The sequence below is a fragment of the Mus caroli genome, unplaced genomic scaffold (assembly GCF_978045245.1).
Source record: "Mus caroli unplaced genomic scaffold, Mus_caroli_1 scaffold_16, whole genome shotgun sequence".
Taxonomy (NCBI): domain Eukaryota; kingdom Metazoa; phylum Chordata; class Mammalia; order Rodentia; family Muridae; genus Mus; species Mus caroli.
Genome location: NW_028227271.1, coordinates 7,129,758 through 7,150,169, shown reverse-complemented (window position 1 = coordinate 7,150,169; position 20,412 = coordinate 7,129,758). Strand labels below are relative to the sequence as shown.

The 20,412-nt window shown below is 44.6% G+C and overlaps 1 protein-coding gene across 4 annotated transcripts in view; it reads right to left on the bottom strand.

Moving 5' to 3' along the window:
- The window catches only part of Slc38a4 (solute carrier family 38 member 4), a 61,295-nt gene that overhangs the window by 14,545 nt on the left and 26,338 nt on the right, over window positions 1-20,412 (bottom strand). For 3 of the 4 annotated variants that reach the window (XM_021182869.3, XM_021182870.3, XM_021182868.3), the window contains exons 2-9: window positions 10,432-10,569; window positions 7,486-7,576; window positions 6,852-6,967; window positions 4,114-4,187; window positions 3,576-3,668; window positions 1,001-1,082; window positions 835-917; window positions 667-725 (exon numbers count right to left, since the gene is read on the bottom strand). In XM_021182869.3, the coding sequence (XP_021038528.1) occupies window positions 667-725; window positions 835-917; window positions 1,001-1,082; window positions 3,576-3,668; window positions 4,114-4,187; window positions 6,852-6,967; window positions 7,486-7,576; window positions 10,432-10,550 (717 nt within the window). In that variant the 5' untranslated portion in view covers window positions 10,551-10,569. Of the gene's footprint in view, window positions 1-666; window positions 726-834; window positions 918-1,000; window positions 1,083-3,575; window positions 3,669-4,113; window positions 4,188-6,851; window positions 6,968-7,485; window positions 7,577-10,431; window positions 10,570-16,748; window positions 16,841-20,412 lie in introns of all 4 variants that reach the window. The other variant, XM_085831489.1, reaches the window with a different exon arrangement.

Below are 20,412 nucleotides of genomic sequence, written 5' to 3'. Positions count from 1 at the left end.
GACTACCGGGGCCACAAAGACTCCTCCTAGCTTTGGTTCAAAGGAAAGAGCTGAAACTCTCATTGGCAGTGGTACATTCTAGCCAATAGTACCAGGCTTTGCTGAGTCCACTCCAGGCCTTTCTGGCTCTTCTGTGACAAAGATCATCTCTTCATTACATAGCATATCAAACTACTCATGGTGTGAGTCATCTGAAAGCCCTTACTCTCCCTTTTACCTCTCTGGGGGGAAATGACTTACAAATTTTGCATCTGTGATATTTCCAGGAATTTGACCTTTGTTTGAACTGATTTCTTCTTTAATCCCGCTGCAGCCATCCTCTCTTACTGGGGTAGAAAGTGCAAGAGAGCATGGCTGGTGCACACAGATAGAGCCCTAGTCTGCTCCTGTCTGCCATCCTCACCTTCCCAAACCCTGGAGCACTACCACGCTCCTTTGTCTTGAGCGTTCATCCAGAATAGGCCATTGGCTTGGACCTTGACATTGTGATTCAACTATATTTAAACCCATGACTGGTCCTTTTCTCATTTCAAACTAGAATACAATAAAATCGCTTGTGATGCAAGAGCTATTTCGTGCTAGTGAAGCACATAGGTAAAAAGGAGGACAAGGAGAAAACACGGCACGCCCGCCAGGCGACGAGGACCATGTCAGCTGAGCACTCACCACACTGACGAAAAACACCATGCAGGAGAGAGAAAATCCACTGGTGTAGCCAAGGTAGCCTAGGAATTAGCAGAAAGATTTCAGAGGGTGACTTTATCATCTCAAAAGAGCTTGCCTGTCAGTAGACAAAGTGCAGTCTATACTTCCAGTTAAATAATAAATTGATACCTAAATTTTTAAGGAGAGAGAGCGGGAGGATGATCCCCACAGACACAAATAAGACGAGGTAGTTGCCGTTGAGGTACCATTCCCTAGAAAAGAAAGAGAGAGGATGTTGGGAACAGAAAAGATCGACCACACGAGATGAGTATCGCGGAGAGAACATAGCTCATACCCAGTGTTTTCTTCAAGTCCCATGAATGCTCTGATTACTTCAGGCAGTTCGTACTTAATGATGAAGAGGTAGCTTGACATGGCTGAAAAGGACAAAGGGACACATTAGTGGTGGTCTGCACACCGCCGCCTCATATAAGCCAAGAGAAGTCGGAGCATTTGGGACATTGTTCTCCCTAGCACTTGGGACATTCATTCTCCTTGAAATGTCAAACATCTCATCCCTAAAGCAGAGGGGGAAGGCCCCATGTACTCTGTAGGGCTTCCAGGTCCCCTTCATAAGCAGATGTCTGTCCTTCATCTCATAAACAGGGCAGTGGCTGCTAACAGTGTCCGTGTTGACTCTGGGTTAAATCCAACTTGGGTTCTAAGGGAAATTCTGGTGTCACGTTCTCACTGTCATCCACTAGCGACCATCATGGACTGTGTTACGTGTGTCTCTGGGTGGTGGTCTGACAAAAAGAAGGCAGAGGCCAAATCCAAGAGAGCAGAACTGTAGGCCTCTGGCACTTCAATCACTCTAGCTCTCCCCAAGTGACACCTCTCTGGTCCTGGTCTCCCAGAGCTACACAACGAATCTCAGAGCAGTGACCAATGAAAGTCTTCTAGACCGATTGTAGAGTATAAGAGACAATAGCTTATCCCTGTTTTGTTTGTTAAGGGGTTGGTCCCTTTCCTCTCATTCCAGTTTCTCATTGGTCAAGAAAAATCACAGAAAGGGTCAAATTTCATCTACACGATTTTGAAAATATTATAAAATCTATAAGACCTCTCCCTGTATTCAAGTCTGTGTGTGTGTGTGTGTGTGTAAAGCAAACGAACAAACAAAACAGACAAATCTCTTACAAGAGAGATTTGTGAGACACTTCTTTTCCCAGTCCACCGCTGGGTGCCTTTTGATACTAATTTGTTATCTGACACATGGTCAAGGGTACAATTAGAGGTAACACTGAAAGTTGGGGGCTATAGCTCAGGAGTAGAACGATTGACCAGCAAGCACAGGGATCTGGGTTCTAGCTCCCACACTACCACAACAGGGAAAGTCCACTTTTACATAATAGCCGTAAGTGTGTGCTATACCCCTCTGGTGTGGCTATGGAACAGGCCTTTGAGTTGTACAGTGACCTCGGACTAGTTCCAAATTTGTCCCTAAGGTCCCACGGAAGTAAGATTTGTGCTTATCATTTCTGATGCTATTGGATTCTGTGGATTCATCAGTTGATCATCTCAGAGGTCTGGTGGTGACAGGTATATGTCCTTACCCTATCCTGCCGATCAGGACATCAGGGTTTTGACAAACCCAAGCTCACAGGGAAGATCATCCTGTTTGCAAAGGGCAGACCTTGTTTCTTCCCTACAGTCAGAGCGAAGTGATTTCTCCAATACCTGCTGTGTCTTCTGCCCACGTGGTTTGGTTAATCTTTACAAAGTCCTTGGCTAGAGCAGAATCTTACAGCGCGTAAACAGGAGATATTTCTGATGAGCTGGCTCACTGAGGGACCATTCGATTTTAGAGCTCATAACTGCTGAGTCTCGGTGATGTCACCACCGTTAATGTGTTTGGTCTTTGAAAATTCAGGGTGCTACACACCTGTGCGGGTAATGTCAACATCGCCCTGCTGATGCTAAGGCACGGGGGTGGGGGGAGCGAACGCCAATTCCTTAGGGGGTTGAAAAATCGAACTGTTCTAAATGTGGAGTTGCTAATTTAAGAGATACCAGTGGCTCCCCTTATGCCAAATCGTTAATCACATGAAACTGCCTGAGTGCGGGCATTTTTTTCTGGGGTGGTAGCGTGCAATCTTGTCTCCCTTAAAGCCACACTGCTTGTGTTTGCCGTGACACAGAACCCACTTTGATCTACATCTGGATATCCAGTAGGGGCTGTACTGATGCTTTGAACAGCCATGGTGCCATCACCCAGTCACTTGTCACAAGCTAGAGCGAGCATGAGGTGATCTTAGGAAATGCTTGATAAATTAAGTTCCCATAAGGCTGAAGATTTTAACGAAATGGAGAACCGGAGAACCGCCTCTATGTTGGGCTTACAAGCTCATGGCTCTAATCCAGTAAAAAAGTAAAATAAAATAAGATGAAAAACAAACAAACAACAACAAAGACAATCCCAGTGATTCTGGAGATGTCTACATAAGACTTTAAAAACATAAAGATAAATAAATGCATGCTGGGAACTGTGGGATTAGTTCAGTGTTAGGGATCACACGTTTTCAGGCCCCCATGGGTTTAGTTGTTGGTGGTGGATTTTTGGTGAGATTAAAAACTAGAATGTGAGCCAGGCATGGTGATGCATGCCTTTAATCTCAGCATTTGGGAGGCAGAGGCAGGCAGATTTCTGAGTTCAAGGCCAGCTTGGTCTACAGAGTGAGTTTCAGGACAGCCAGGCCTACACAGAGAAACCCTGTCTTGAAAAAAAACAAACAAAAAAAACAAAAAAAAACTAGAATGTGGTTGTTTTCCTGTAAAGCCGACTGTTTTGTTTATTTATTTAATGTTTCTTTATCTTATAGAGCATCCTACAGAGAGTTCAAGCACTCTGTTGAAAGCCGCCCCCTTACCTCCAATGTTCTGCATTGTAATAGAGATGAAGGCTCCAATTTTCCCAGTCCATCCAAATGCTTTCTCACCCAATTTTTCATAGATTAGAGACCCTATAAGAAAAGATAAAGTTGCTGTGTTGCAGGATCATGCCTATGCCTCTAGCATTTCCTTACACAACTCTGGAATATTAAGCACGTGGCTAAACAGTACAAAGAAATGCTCCTCAGAAAGCCATAAGCAACGTCAAAGGCTCTCCAAACAGAAGCAATGGCTCCATTGGCTTGAGCTGTATACTGCTAGCAACAACAGCTATCCCCTACCACTTGCCAGAATTCTTTTCCCTCCATTTGGCTTAAACTTATTGGCTCTCACTTGTCCAGTTAACTAAAAACCTTGAGAGAAGTATTGTTGGGGTCAGAAAGAAAAATAAATAACCCACAACACTGAGTAGCATCTCCTCTAGCTTATAAGGCTGTGTGAGTGGTGGAATTCTTTTAGGAGAGTCAAACTAGGAAGATAGCCTTTGGCTGAAGCTAGGACATAAGGGTAGCATACCTCCTTCCTTGGCTGTCTTCAGCAAAAGGTGAACCGAGTAGAGCGAGAGTATTGCCACAGTAAGCAGCATGATTCTGTCATGGGACGGAAAACAGACAATACGGATTTGTAACGGGAGAGACACTGTTGTGCTGAACGTTGCTAATAAACCTACAGTAGTTACTCTGTCTCTTCCATCACCAACATTGCAACAACAACAACAACAACAAAATGTGGATTTGGAGGATTCTGGGAAATTCTCTTCACGCTGTCACATGTCCTCTTGATGCTGTACAACTGGGACTTTGCTACACTGTACGTGCTTCAAGTACCTAACACCTCTTACATCGTGATGTAACATACCTCACCGTGGAGATGCTATCAACAGGCAGCAGTCAAAACAAAACAAAACAAAACAGGAAGCTGGTCAGACACAGTAAGCGTCTAGAACCTGACTGCTCCTAGGCTTGATTAGACACTCACCGTCTTTTGACTACTGATCATGTATTTAAGAAGGAAGGGCATGGTACCTCGTTACCTGGAGGATCAGGCACATTAAAGAAAGCAGAGGAATGGGAGGAAAGAAAGTGGGGCCAGGCCTTGCTTATATGCAGAAGGAATGAAGCCTAATGTCAGGGCCCTCCACACAACCACACAGATGAACGACTTCTATATGTTGTTACTGATCAACATTTCTCCAAAACCAAGAGCATCAAAAGAGGAGAGCGGCTACCACCAAGCATGGTGGCTCATGCCTGTAACCCCGACACGTGGGAAGCTGAGGCGGGAAGATTGTGAGATCAAGGTCATATTTGGCTATATAAAAGAAGCTAACAGAATGAGCATGGATAGCATCATCTAACTAACGAAGGGGCAGCACCGACCTCTGACATTCTACAAAGCAATCTTTCCCTTTCTGCTTTACACATGAACACACATATTTCCCGCTTCTCTGGCACTCCCAGGGAGACCCCTGCTTCATTGTGAACACTCAGCCTATTGGGTTACACACTTGGAGCTACTCTAGCCGTGTGTGTCCCCTCTCTTCCAGAAACCAAGCCTTCCAGAACAGTCTAACCAATGACTTTCTCGCCTATGCAGTGTGAATGTACCTCTTTTTAAAGAACTTATGTAGTCCAGAATACATAATTTTGTTTCATGGAAAAAACAATGTGTGGCATTTCTATATCTTAAATGTGTGCTTGCTGCGACGTACATTCTAGAAAATGGCATCAGTGCAATGCTGTGTTGCTGGCTTTGAATTAAGGGGGGACAGTCGAGTTTGTTCCTTAATTTCTTAGACACACAGAGCACATCCAGTGGTCTCTAGCAAGATGATGGCTCCGGCCATGTTAACCTGCTAAACGAAATGAAGGCTTTGTTTAAAACGTGGAATGCCATGGTCTCCAGACGATGACCAGTGGCTCTGTGGTTAGCGAAAATATTTTCTATTTCCGTTCATCTCAATGATCTGTGATAATTTCATAATGGCTTTTAATGCCATGAATGGTTAATAAGAAGACAACCTTTTGTCTCAAAGGTCGTGTTCATTACACAGGCATAGAGATATGCAAATATATTATGAGCCTGCTATTCAAATGGTAAGTGCCTAATTGATTTCCAACACGGTTTATTGAAGTTGGTATAAAACCGCATTCAGCCAAAGACTATTACTATACATAAAAGAGTTCCTTCGACACAAGATAAATATTTATAGTTCTGCTCCTCAGTCCTTAAATAGCTGCATGATTACCTAATCAGCTGTGATGTCAGCACACAAATAGCACATATTTAAAGCATACATGTTGCATTCTTAGACAGTTAGCTCTCTAGCATTGTGTTTGGGACCAGACTTCATGGTCACACTGACTCCCAGAGTGCGACTTTATGCTTGCGAAGAATATGACTACAGACAAGTGTGTCTTGGGAAATGCCAAACTCCGTGGAGCCACACAAACGCCTGTGGTTGTCCATCACAGGCGAGGTTCCTGTCCAGCCACCCAGTGGCTGTCCAGTCAGCTGTGAGATGTTGCTACTTTCAGGCAGCCTTTGTCCAAGTGTGGTGAAAGTGCATAGATTTAGAAACCAGCTTCAGTCACTCCACAAATATCCTCCATGCCAGGCCCTGTGTTAGGCTCCGGGAAAGGGTGTGTGCTGAGACATGGGGTCAATCCTCTGGGTCTCATAGGGAGCGAGATACTAACTAAGCAAATCAGATACATGCACGAGGAGGTTACCACTGAGGCTGTGTATAATATACTGGCCCCTATCACAGAGATCATGGAAGGCTGCACTAAAATGATGCTCTGCTGAGGCGTGAGGTGTTAACAGAATGAAGAAGGGAAAGACGGCTCTCAGACCGCATGCAGAGGCCAGTGTTGGTGTCTAGCGCCCAGAGTCACAGGGACTAGCACCGACGCATGCAGGGCTCTTAGGTGACACGAGTTATTTTTCTCCTGACATTATTCAAGAATTTGGGGTGGGATACCTCTGATTACTGGATGCTACGCTATCTTAAGCATCTGTCAAGTGACGAGACGCTCCGTGAAGTGGTGTCGTCTTCCTGTGGAACGATGGGATGCCGTGACGTTTCAGCGGTTGGATACCTAAGCCTTCTGCTGCTTGGCGGTAGCTCGATATAAAAAGCGAGGGCCATTCACCCACGCTCCCTCGGATTAGTCTTCTTCACAGAGAGCTCATGCCAGGTATCAGACTATACACAGACTTGGCACTAAACATAGACATGCATGTTCACTTACATAAAAAGGATGATCCCGGTGTTGGCCATGGCATAGGACAAGCCTAAGATCCCACTGCCCATGATGGCGTTGCTCAGGTTAAATGAGGACATTCCAAAGGAAGTCATTCCAGGGTGCTTGGGGGAAAAAAAGAAGGAAGTGCAGTATAAGAAAACGTTTGCCAAAGGCTCCATCTTTGCTTTGGTTACTCGGTTCACGGTATCTCCTGAGACTTCATCCCCAAGTGCAAGAGTCAAGTCAAACCATGATGAGTGGAAACCATTAACTCCTCAGAGTGTCAAGAAGAGCAGGTTCTTTTGAATGGAACACAAGGCTTGGCTTCAGCATAGGTCGCAGGAAAAATTAGAAATACAGATGACTGATAAAAAGAGGGGAAAGGGAGGTATGGCTGCAGATTACATTTGGGTTAGAATGATTTCTTGAAAAAAAAAAACAAATAAATTTCATAAATGATTCACGCAGCCATATGGCAAACGGGGAAAAACAAGCCTTTATTCCAGTAACGGCCTGAATAAACAGAGAATGTGCTGATGAAGGCTTGGAAAATTTCAATCACACTGTTTTGTCACTGAGACCTCGGTAGGTCAGACACCCTCTGTCCTGTTTACCTCCTGAAAGCAGAGCGGTCACTTACATGCTCATCCGCGTAATCGGTTAGCTTCTTCTTCCCTAAAAACCCATTTGTCAGGAACTTCTGACTTTCGGCATCTTCATTAGCAAATTGGCTGTATGAGACAGGAAAGGAAAGAATAAAATCATGGGAAAAGCCCTTACATGCTCTGACTTGCATTTAAGATCAGGGTGACGTAACCGACTGAATCAGGGAAGACCTTCTCTTCTTCACACTCCCGTTCCTTCCAGACCGGCTGCTGAACTCTCAGTGAACAGATATGGAGAAGGAGAGGGTGTTATGAGAGAGGACACACTTTCAGTTAAAAACTGTGTAGGCAGTCTCTCTTTTCCCCAACGCGAACTATGTAAGAGAGAGATTAGCTGAGCTCGAGTTCATTCCCTCTTAGGAGCTCTTACCAGGAGAGGCTGCAGAGCCATGGTCCTCAGATTTTAAAACTATATTGTCCTGCCACGATGAGAAGATACTTTTATGGTTGTCTATTTACATTTTAATGGTGCTAGAGATGAACCTTCTGTAGGGCAAGGGCTCTGTATAGCCACACCCCCAAATTTTACCCATGTAACAAATATGTGTTAAATGTTCAGGGACTCCTCTCATCTGATGCCCAACATATCCCTGCGAGGGGAACACACATGCCCACACGTGTACACTAATTACTCTAAAAAGGTATCTTGGTCATTATTAGATAATAAATGAAACTGCGAAAGTTATTAACGAAACCAAGGTCAGTGGTAGAAAAGTTGGGAGGAAAAAGTAGACTTTAAAAGGGCATGAAGTTTCAGATGGTGGTGGCATGACTTTAATCCCAGCACTCGGGAGGCAGAGGCATGGAGATTTCTGAGTTGGAGGTCATCCTGGTTTACAGAGAGAGTTCTGGGATACTCTCAGATACACTGAAAAACTATCTAACTAGCTAGCTAACTAACTAACTGGCTAACTAGATAATTAGATAGCTAACTAAGTGGCTAACTTGATAACTAACTAGCTATCTACCTAATTAACTGAATGAATGAATAAAATGCACGAGCCATACAAGCACAAGCTGATTATGATTTGATTATGATTTGCCTGGGCTCAGGATGCACAAACTCATTGATGCTGCCCCCTTCCTATTCTGGTCAACTCCAGCATCCCCATGTTGTGGAAGGCATCTCTCATATTCAAGAGCTGGAGGATGGTTTTAGGGAGATGACCCTTGGAAATACAATGAAAATGAATAACTCAGGGGAGATCCTTACAAATTGTCTTTTATGATAGAAGCTAATCTTGAATATACTCTGACTGGGAAGAGTCACTGCAAACAGTCATAACAAAGGAGGCACCGTGCTGGATGGAGAGATGGTTCAGGGATTAAAAGCAGTGACTGCTCTTCCAGAGGTCCTAAGTTCAATTCCCAGCAACCACATGGTGGCTCACAACCATCTGTAATGGGATCTGATGCCCTCTTCTGGTGTGTCTGAAACTCACATACATACAATAAATAAATCTTTAGAAAAAAAAAAAAAAAGAGGCACCACAAGGGAAGTGACTCTCGGACAGTAGAGAGTAGAGTTCAAGGCATGGCTAGAACACATCAGATACACCCACAAAGTTTCTGCATGTTTCTGGGAACCACAGCATAGACATCCCGGAGTGTACAGGTGAAGGACGCTCCCTAGCTTTGCCCCAGGTCCCTCACAGGAAACACAGAGCCCTCAGCTGCTTCCTCCTTCCGTGTCTGAAATCCCTCTACCATCTTGATGTGATTTGATTGTCTGTGTTTAATATACTAGCTCTGAGGGAACTCATTACATCATGTCCACAGTTGGATCCTGGGATGCTAGGGTATGATGGGATGGAGGACCGTAAACACAAGTGTCCCTTCCAGAACAATCTAAGCTGAACCGTGCCCAACACTCCAACTTTTCTTTCCTCGGCAAATTAAAATCTTCACTGCATGAGTGGTTTTTGAAAGTTAGAATTTGAAAGTAAGGAAATTGTTTCTGGGTGAGGCACTCGCATGTTCTTATTTTGGCGCAAGATGAGATGTAGACGTTAAACAGACCGAGATTGGACAAATCACGTGAGGAATACCCTCAGCATGTCAACTGTTGTAATGCAGACCCAACAGCTATTGAAAACAGAAGGGAAATGATCTCAACCAAAGGCTACAGTAAACTGGATTTTTTTTTTAAAAAGGTACAACTACACATTCATTCAAAACCAAATACAAACACAACCCATCTATTAAAAGTGAATATAAAAATCACAAAAATGACATCTTAGGCACAAGCCAGCAGTTAGAAAAATACGTCATTGTGAGGAACCAAGATGATGCTGTGTGGGGTTTGACAACGGCGTCCACGATGGACTCTGGGGCTGTTGGAACTAGTCTGCTTTCAGCTCCTCCACCATCACCTGCAGAAATCATCCCTGACTGCTTTTCCTTCAGTATCAAAAGAGCCTCCGGTTTGGGCCAGCACACTAAGAGCAATGATGTGGAGGAGAAAGAACCCCGGGGTTGCTAAATGCCACTTTATAAAGCTTATATACTCACTTATTCTTCGGGAAAGGCGGCGTCTGTTTGCTAGTCCGCACTTTGCACAGAAGCTCAAAAGAAGATAAATCAGCCCTAAGTCAAGCAACCTCTCTATGGACATCACTGCCCTGGGTTCTACTACATTCAGCAGCCACCTAATCCAGAGACTGCAGACAACACTGAGAACATAAAGAGAGGAACAGGCTGCTCTCGGAGAGACGCCGGTTACATCAGCAATGGAGACTCGGACCTTGAAACTTCAGTTTCCAGTCAGCCACACAAAAGATCAGAGGGCTAATGTGTCAATATCAACATTGTTATCTCATGTTGAGCCATAATAAACCCAGTCATTACACCAGGACCCTGGTTTTCCCAGCCCACGGCCCATCTGATTTTTCCATAGAGCCTGGCAAGTTTTCGCCCCGTACCTGTTCATGGCTTCCTTGTCGGAGTTTCCCATGCCGGTGTAGCTGTCCTGAATACTGTCCCCGCTGCAGCTGTCTCCGTCGGGTTCGATGTTGACGTTGTTCAGTTCCATGGGGTCCATTTGACCTCACAGTCCTTTCCTGTCCACAGAAAAGAGTCTTCAGTGCAAATAATACACAGCGCCTTCAGCTCGAGGCTCTTCCACTTTGTGTTGACGCTCAGAACACACTGTTCTGAGAACAGAGCACAAACGCGCCGTTACAATTTGCTTTGAGTTGGATTGATGAATCAGAGTCCCTAACTTTGTGAGGACGCTCACTGCGAAACACGTTAAGGAACAAAGTTCTTGAAAAGCCTCACAGAAAAAAAAAAAAAACACTCCCTGAAAAGTTTCCCTCACCTACTACAAAAAAAAAAAAAAGAAAGAAAGAAAGAAAGGAAAAAAAGAAAAGAAAAGAGAGAAAAAAGGAAGGAAGGAAGGAAGGAAGGGAAAGAAAGAGAGAGCTGAAAAGAAGGGAGGGAAGGGTAAGAAACGAAAAGAAAAGAAGATGGAGATATTATGCAACTCGCCATGGGAATAAAAACATTCAAGATGTGGAAGCAGACATCATGCAGATTGGGTCTTGTAAGCTGATTGCACGCCTTTTTCAAATGGAGGGGAGAGGACAAAAGTAAATTATTGACAAAGGAAGAGGGCCTGCCAAGTGTCCCTATGAGTAGCAGCTAGAAAGAACATTAGTGCCTTAATGTAACTGAGCATGAATTAGTTCAGGCCACCAAAGCACTCGGTAAAACACGGCCCAGGACAGGATCGAGGTTAGAAAGTCATGATCTAGGAATCTGGAGTGCAAGCCACAGCAGAAATTGCCAAGAAACCAAAGGCTCGGGTTTGCCTTGGATTTGGCCTTAGACATCATCTACATCAAATTGAAATGCGTATTAACCATAAAGAGATTTATCTTTTATACTGTGCCTCGTCTTTTAAGTCATGGGTCTCAGCACAACGTTGTTTGGACTTTGTTCTCCTTGACAGCAAAGCGAGGGAAGAGACTGGCTGACTTTGCCTTGTTTAAAATATCATAAAGCATCCTGTGCTATTGATAGAAATGTCCTAAGATGCTTACACTAGATGAGGTCAGCAGCTATGGAGCCCTATACTGTCAGAAATAGGAATATTCTCGAAGGGAGTCGTTCTAATATTCGAGTTCCTGCTAAGAACATACTGAGCAGACACAACCATGGGAATTGCTCCAGAATTCAAAAAGCCACAAATCCCAAGAAAGATGAAACCTACACATGAGAATGCCCCAACCAACTCCTGAAATTTATTTATGGAAGGCACACACTTGGACTTGGGACCTGACATTATATAAGTTCAAAACACATGTAGAAACCCTCTAGCATGAATGCCAGTTGGCACAAGAAATGACAAGATTCCCAAGTAATGAGGCAATATAAGACAGGTTTTTAAAGTGATATGATTAATAATAATAATAATATCCAAATAAGGAAACAGCGTCTATAAAATAAGTATGTTGTAAAGCAAGGAAAGTTTAGTTTCTGCAAAAGCAATTCTAAAAATACAGTTATAGAAACAGGAAAGTCAACTGAAGAGAGAATTAGGAAAGTGAGAGATATAGCCGTAGAAATCACTCAGATTGTAACACCAAGGGATAAGGAATCAAAAACGCGAGGGAGAAGTTAAGAAAGAGATGGACACAGGATCTAACAGTCGCTCTTATGGGAAAGAATTGCAAGATAGAAAGACAGAATAGACAAAGAACTGGTTCAGAATTCAGGAAAGAAAGCAGCAGAATTTTAAAGAAGACAGACGTGCATTTCAAGCCAGAGGGATGAAAATGAATCCTTTACTAATACAAGGCAGAGTGATGTAAAGTCGAGAGAAGACCACTTATGAAGCCACACTGTTTCTGACTTTAGATTACACAGTCTCCATCAGCCGTCACTATAAGTATACTTTGAGTAGGCTGTAAACAACCCCTTTGGGACACTAGGGGGCAGTGGTGAGCACTAGGGACAGTCACCTACGTCCCCCAGAGGGTAAAAACAAAACGCATTCTCCAGTTTGCTGGGTGGATAAACTGTTGTGCTTCCTCCGTTTAGTCTTGAATGTCCTGGAGAGACCCAAGTGTTGAAGGTTTGCTTGTCAGCCTGTAGCACTACTAGGAAGTACGGGAAACTTTCGGTCACTGGAAGCTACTTTGTTTGCTTGTTCATGTGTTTGTTTTTGTCTTTTTACTTACTCATTTTACATCCTGCTCACTGCCCCGTCCCCGCGTTAAACAAGCCTCCTCTGCCATAGGCTACAGCCAGGTAAACAACACTCCCATAGATCACCTTAAGAAGCACAAGCCAATGGCGGCTCTGAACGCATCCACCCAAACACACTCTAATGCCTTTAACTTGGTTACCTCAGGTCCTTTTGTCACAGTAACAGAAAGCTGACTCTCGCAGTAGGCTAGGTGTACCAAATACATCATCATCTTATGGATATTTTCAACTTAAAATCAACTGATCAAGTTGTTGCTTCACTGTAAATCAAGTAGCCACCATGTCTTCCATTTCTTACGTCACATCCGAAAGGGTGTGTTGGGTTTCTGACCCCAGGACAAGGCACCGAGGTACAAATTTACATACCAAAGCAGACCTGACCTACAGGCTTTCCCAGCATCCTTCAGTCCCTACCTGGCATACCCTGACCCTGACCCTGAACTTTCCAGCCCACGGGTTGGACTTCCCTTCCCTCAGAGGCTCCTCCTGGTATAATAGACATGCTTCTAATATATATATAATTTAATATATATCTAATTTAATATATATATATAATTTTTTTATATATGTGTTTTTTCTCACCCTCTTCCTTGTTTTCAGGTCATTTTCGCTGTTTTATTTTATGAACACCGTGTTTCCCCAAACTCCAAAGCTATTGAACTGGCATCTCCAGAACTTCGCATTGCTCTTCCTTAAGTTCCATGTTTCACGTGGAGAGTTGGCACATCTGGAGGTTCTGCAGATGTTCTCCCCCGTCCCCCCCCCTCCCCAGCCGCTGCTGGTTTCCCTTAAACTCCTGTGTTTATGAGTGGAGAATGATCTATCAGACGGATAGCTGTATTTTGTGGCACTGTAGGCTCGGCTGGTTCAGCACTTCCTGCTCTCTTGCAGGTCTTTCAAGCTTCTCTACAGTGCGCAGGCTCAGGTGTAAGGTGACCTTGAGTGGGGGAGGAGCACCCTGAGGGGCCCACTCCTATGTAAAATTGCCACTGGGTCTGGGGCTTCTGTTCTTACTTGGTAGACTTCTTCCTTTGTTATCAAGGCCCTAATACTTGCCAGAGAGTCCATTGAAGTTTTTCTTTATGAACTAGATTCCAGAAATGACATAATGGCAGACTAACGTCTTCCTAAATCAATATAATTTCTAACTATATGCTAGGTATTTCTACTCAGAGATAATAATGCCCAGAGAGAGAAATGCATCTCTCACCCACAAACGAGCTTTCCCCCCCCCCTTATTTTATTTATTTATTTATTTATTTATTTATTTATTTATTTATTTATTTATTTTTGCAGTCCATGGAAGCTACTACAGAAATCCCTAACTGGTCAAAATGTAGAGAGAAAGTGACCATGGGACATACAGTCCAAGCTGGTACATCTACAGTGTAAACTCTAGACGTCAGGTTCAAGGAATATCACTGAAGAAGGATGGGCAAACTGTAAGAGCCAGAGAACCAGGACTGGTAGTATCAGATGCTGTCTTCTAGACATTATTATGGACAGTGTGCCCATGAAATCTCAGTAAGGCTGCCTAAGCAAGATCCAAATACCAACCACAGAGCAGCTGACGTGCCAGTTTCAGATAGGGGAACTCTCACCAGGCCTACCCACAGAAGAAGAGCTACAGAGATATGGGTTGTAAGGAGAGGGAGAGTCAGTCTCCTCTAAGGATGAGCCCAAGTGGTCAGCCCTAAACACGAGCGCATACAAGCAACCCTAAATGTGTGTGCTTCTGTGCACCAGTTCTAACTACAGAAGAAGAGGTCATGCACTCGGGAAGGGGTGGAGCAAGGGAGAAGTTGGCGCAGGGAGACGGAAAGGGTAAGAATGCTATATAGTACTCATAAGTGAAACCGCCCCCCAAAGCAAATTGAAAAAAAATAACAACCCAAACAGACTACAGTGCGCCAAAGAGAGGTTCTTGGGTGAATACCGTCACTGATGACCTGTGACCTCTGCTTCTCTTTGAATATGTTGGCATGACTTGATGTTGCTACAGAACCCCCTCTAGAACAAAAAACACACTTACCCTGGGGCTTGGCCCCTTTCTCAGGTTCCCCAGTCCTCCCTTCTGGCTTCTTTGAGTTCTTCAAAGGCTCCATGAGCTGATAACATCACTAACTACTGCTGGCCATTCTTTCTATGGGCTTAGTTTTATGTTCCTTGGTTGATTCTGTAGAGGCAAGACCCCATAGCCATACCTATCTACTTTGAAGACTTTTAAGTCTGAAGTTGATGGAGCCAAGAGATAGCCAGAATGCTGGTAAGACACTACTTCAAAGGGAGTAGCCAAGAGATGCTGGTAAGACACTACTTCAAAGGGAGTAGCCAAGAGATGCTGGTAAGACACTACTTCAAAGGGAGTAGCCAAGAGATGCTGTAAGACACTACTTCAAAGGGAGTAGCCAAGAGATGCTGTAAGACACTACTTCAAAGGGAGTAGCCAAGAGATGCTGGTAAGACACTACTTCAAAGGGAGTAGCCAAGAGATGCTGTAAGACACTACTTCAAAGGGACCTTCCATAAGTATGTTTCTGGGGGAAAAATAGTATTTGAATCAACAGTGGAGCTAAGAGATAGCCAGAATGCTGGTAAGACACTGTACTTCAAAAGGAGTCTCCATAAATATATTTCTGGGGAAAAGAAATAGTGTTTGAATCAATAGACTCAGTAAAGAAAACAATTCTTTCAGTGATGCCTGTGAGCCTGAAAATCTAAACAGAACAAAAACGTAGAGGGGCATGGGTAAATTCACCCTCCCTCCTCAACCTGAACCACCCACCCGCCATGTTTGTTCACAGGTCTACTCAACCAGAAGCTTATGCAAATAACTGCCTGGCTCTGAGGCCCCCCCAAAATCATTCAACCAAGCTTTCTAGTTCTTTAACTAGTTCTTTAACAGATAGTGGGACCACGGAGTCCTCATTGTCACAGGGGCCAGTTCCCATAATATTTCTGTGACTGCGTCTATTGGCTCTCTCTTTGCCTACTGTTGGCCTCCTCCGTGACCTGCGTCTTCAACTTTCAGTGCACACAGTGGACTTTCAAGCTAAAGCTTGGTCCAGGCTTCTTCTCTAAGTTATGCTTCCGTATGACCAGTGGCCTCGCTGATACCTGCGTAGCTCAACATTTAAAATGTCACATGCCTAAAATCTTCCCTGTCTTCCATCACAAGCCGCTCTAAGAATGTCAGTCACCACATGGGCGTAGCTACTTGGACCAGAAGCAGAAGTCTAATGTGGCAAATACCCACCCGCTTCTATCCAACTTGCAGTCCTTTACGGAGCCTGCTTGATTTTACAGGCAACTCAAGTTTTTCTCAAACTGGTCTACCTTGTCCCATGTCTTCCACCAACAACACCTTTCCAAGTAGATGTGGCCTAATCGAGCTCCTTGAACCCTCTCTTGCCTGCCCTACCACATATCCATTCCACACACACAGGTTCTCCACACATGAGCCAGAGTGAATTGCTGGAGTTTATCAGATCCTCTCTTTGCTGAATGCCCTCTAAAGCCATCCAGATTCTCACAAGGACAACACAGCTTTATGGCTCATAAGGTCTGTGTTTCTCCAGTCTCTGTATCTCATTCTACACTCTCCTCATCTGGTGTCTATAGCTACACTAGTCTATAGTTTGCAGGGGGTGGGGGTGGGGGTGGGGGTGGAGGGAGATACACTGTGTTCTGCTCAGGCCGTCTGCACAAACCTGTCACAGTGACTGAAATGGCCTTCTCCTCTTCCACTCTATCTTTTCCTGACCTGGTCTGAGCTCTCTGTAGAAGCTCAGGGCTGAGATCTCTGTTCACACTCCAGGGATTGCTGCTAAAGTTTATTCCATTGCACTGTAGGGGCTTCATTACGCCATTCACCTAAAACCACGCTAATCTTGGGATCAAAGCCAGAAGTTACCAACCCTCAAGTGGCGCCTACTCCGTGTGTGTGTATGTGCGTACCGTGGGCCAGGAACTAGTTTAAGGCTTTGAATACATCACCCCAGGTAATCCCCATAGCAGCCCTCTTTACCAGTCTTGTTCTTATTGCATATACAGATGGAAAATGGACATTCGGGTTGAGTGGCGTTCACCTTCTGCCTCTTATCCATAGAGAACGAATGCCTGAATGGAGAACAGAAACTCTGGCTTTGGTGGCAAATAGCACCAGGTATAAGCCTTGGCCAAATTACCTAACTGACGCCCTCCAGCTTTTTCTGAAAAAAAAAAGGGGGGGGGGGAGTAATATCATTTACCACAAAACTAGCATGATGAGAGTTTAAGTATGATGATGTTTGCTGAAGGTTAGCATGTAGGCGGCCCTCAATACACTCCATCCCTTCTCCTTCTTCCAATAATCAGAATCCCACGGATGCTTTCATCTACATTTGAACATATATACTAGCATGGAAACTGTGTCTGAGACACCCTGAAAGAGGGTATCTTGTTCTCAGAACTCCTGCAAAGCTTGGAAGTGAGGTAGGGGAAGAACTTGTATCACAAAGCAAGCATCTCAAAACATCTTGGTCACATGGTGGCTGCCAAAGTGTAACCTCCCGTTAGTAACATAAACAGACTTCAGCGTGAAAGTGTTTCACCCTGGCATCCAGCAACTCATTCCTTCAGCAAGCGACATCCAGAATGGAAGTGCAAACCGGAAACTTTGGAAATCACAGAGAAATGGCTTAAGGCACAGCCCTGAACTCAAGGAACTTACCCTATTAATGAAAACAGATTGGAAACAGAAAGCTTTTACATAGAGTTACAACAAACATCTTTGGTATTATTCTCTGACTAAACACTTGCTGAAATAATCAGCCAATCGTGGCATGGGTAAGAAAGAAAAGAAAGATGCCAGCAAGCACCAGGGTTGAGAACGCTCCTTTCTGTAGCTCTCAATCTCGCTCCTTGGCTCAGAACTTGGCAATCCAATTTACTGGATGCTCACTAGGTGCAGATAGTCATCAACCTTGACCCCCCTCCCCACCCCACAAGTCTTAGTTCTTTATCCCCCTACTCAGGTCCAATAAGAACAGCACCTACCAGTCTATGAACATTTATTTAGAATGCAGCCACCTCATTGTCACCCCAGATCACTAACCTAGCATAATATCCCCATGACTTTCTTTAGAGGCTGTGGTTCACAGAGTCACTGGGCATCTTGTCTCTCCCATTGCCACCTCAGAACCTCTTCACATGTTGTTTCCCCTGCATAGAACTCTCCTCCCTGTACTCCTAAGGAGGCATCCAGGGCTCAGCTAGGACAATCTGAAGGAATTAAAAGCCATGTGGCCGGGAAGCGCCTCTGGGACTCACACATCTGAAGGAGCGCTCCCATGTTCATGGAGCACTGCTCTCCTTGTCCTCACAGGACTCATCTGTGCTTACACTTAACACTTGTGTGCTAATTTGACAAATGGCCACCCACCTAACCAGGGAGGAAGCCTCACGGGATGGAGTGGGTGTCACGTTTGCAGGCTACATACTCCTAGCATCTGGCACTGTGCTGTTATATTCTGCAAACACCAAAGCAACTTGAAATTGTGTTCATGACAGGCATGGGCATACGTGCTTGCTGGTTTGAGGCATGTGTCGGGGGAAGGTAGGGGTGTGTACCGAGGAATGACACGAATACCTCAAAATTAAGCAGCAAGTTTATCTTGATCACCAAGAGGAAAAAAAAGCTACACTGCACCTCCCACACACACACAAATGTTGTGAATGCTTCTAAAAAGTCAGATTTTTGACAGAATTCCTTCGGCCTTTCTTTCCATTGTATGGAAACAGGCTAAACAAACATCACAGGCAGAGCTCAGCAGCTCAGGTCCCATCCACTATGGTGCAGATGCAAAGTCAAAGTCAAACCTTAACTATCACGTGACTGTTAGGCTTCAAAGCCGGGACAAATGGCTGAGGTAGCTATTTAACATAACAAAGTGGATGCTGGCTTCCAAGTTCTCCCTGCATCCCTCAGCCCCCAGTTCCTACCAGTTACAGAGTCTTCCTGGCTGGCATACCCCACCTTCTACCCTGAACTCTCCAGCCCAGGGGCTGGGCTGCTCTTTTCTACATAATCCAATCATTTTGGTTCCCTGCTGTCTGTACTTTGGGCCTCCTGGCTGGGGCACCTTGTTCCCTTCTGTCCCCTCTCTAAACTGTTTCCTCCACCATACCAGGGTACTTTCCAGTTACTCATTCAGTTAGCAGACTTTCAATTTAGTGCATGTATTAGCAGGTGTCTCAAGCAGCAACCCCCCACACACACACCCAGACCCTGGTTATTGAACGTGTTGGGATTTCAACCTTTGATCTGCCGCTAAGAAGCTCTTGGTGGGGGAGTTCCTCAAAATGAGACACTTCTCAAATGCTGTACCTGTGGCTCAGCACCAACCCAAGACCTCAAAAATGGTAAACAAAACTGTCCCGAGTCCGACACTGGAGGGGTGACCTTCCGCGAGGACGGCAAACATTTGTTCTGCCTGATAAGTCAAAGTGGAGGGGAGCTAGTGACGTCAGGGTGAACTTTCCACCACCACCATTGGTCTGGTCCTTCAGACCATCTCAGTGTTGACCAGTCTACTCCAAAAGCCTGGCAGAGGCGGCTGACGGCCAACGTGGCAGTGACCCTTGGGTTGAGCAAGTGGGTAACAGCAAACCCGTGCAAGTAAAAGCAAAATATCTTCTATCCGAAGAACTGATTTCAAGTCACATCGAAAATGTGCCTCCAATAAATGGCTATAGTGTTGGCCTGAAAACGAATCTGATATTACCTCCATGTGAAAGTGCCTTCATGTCCCCAATGATACAGTCCTACTCAAAGCTTGATAGCAAGACAGACTGGTCATCCAACTCACTGTTTGTCATTGAAACATGGAGACATTTTGGGACTGGGGGAGATGACTCACGTCATAAAGTGCTTATTGCACCAGCATGCCAGACATGGTGGTGGGTGTCTGCAATCCCAGCACCAAAGAGGCAGAAGACAAGGAGGCTCTTGGGACTTACTGGTTATCTAAAAAATGAGGTAGCTTCAGGATTTTCAAGCTCCTTTTATCCCATGCTTAGACACAGCTTAGAGAGAACACCTACAAAGAATGAGAACTGTTGATAATCAACAGCCTGTGCTGTGGCTTTGTTCTCCCACAAGGATTACACGCTTAGCCACGTGAGAGAGAGCATGTGACTATCACCCCAACAGAAGTACTGCTTTGAGTTTGAGGCCAACTGGGTGCATTCTAGACCAGCGTGGGCTGTTGTGTGAAGCCCTGTCTCCAAACAAAACAAAACACGAAATGCTTGCTAATGGTAAAAAATAGAGGACCATTCATAAGACTGGAGTCCACTTGCTTCCTTACAGATTTTTTTTTCAGAAGACACAGTTATCTTAAGCAGAAACCCACAACTAATCTCTAGTCCTTATTTCCCATACAATAACCAGCTTACCAGACATACAGGGACACATAGCATACGTGACCTTGTCAGGGGAAAACTCTTTATGAAACTCAATTAAATTAGTGATGTCTAAGAACTTGCCATGACTGTGAATACAGCAGACTCCCAAACGTCTACATTCTATAACAGACTCAAGGCCACCTCTGGAGACACCCTTTTCTTTTTCTCCCCCAAAATAAATGATTTTCACATCCTTTAAACCAACTTAGATGTTAAAAATAACTATCTGAACAACTTTTGGCACA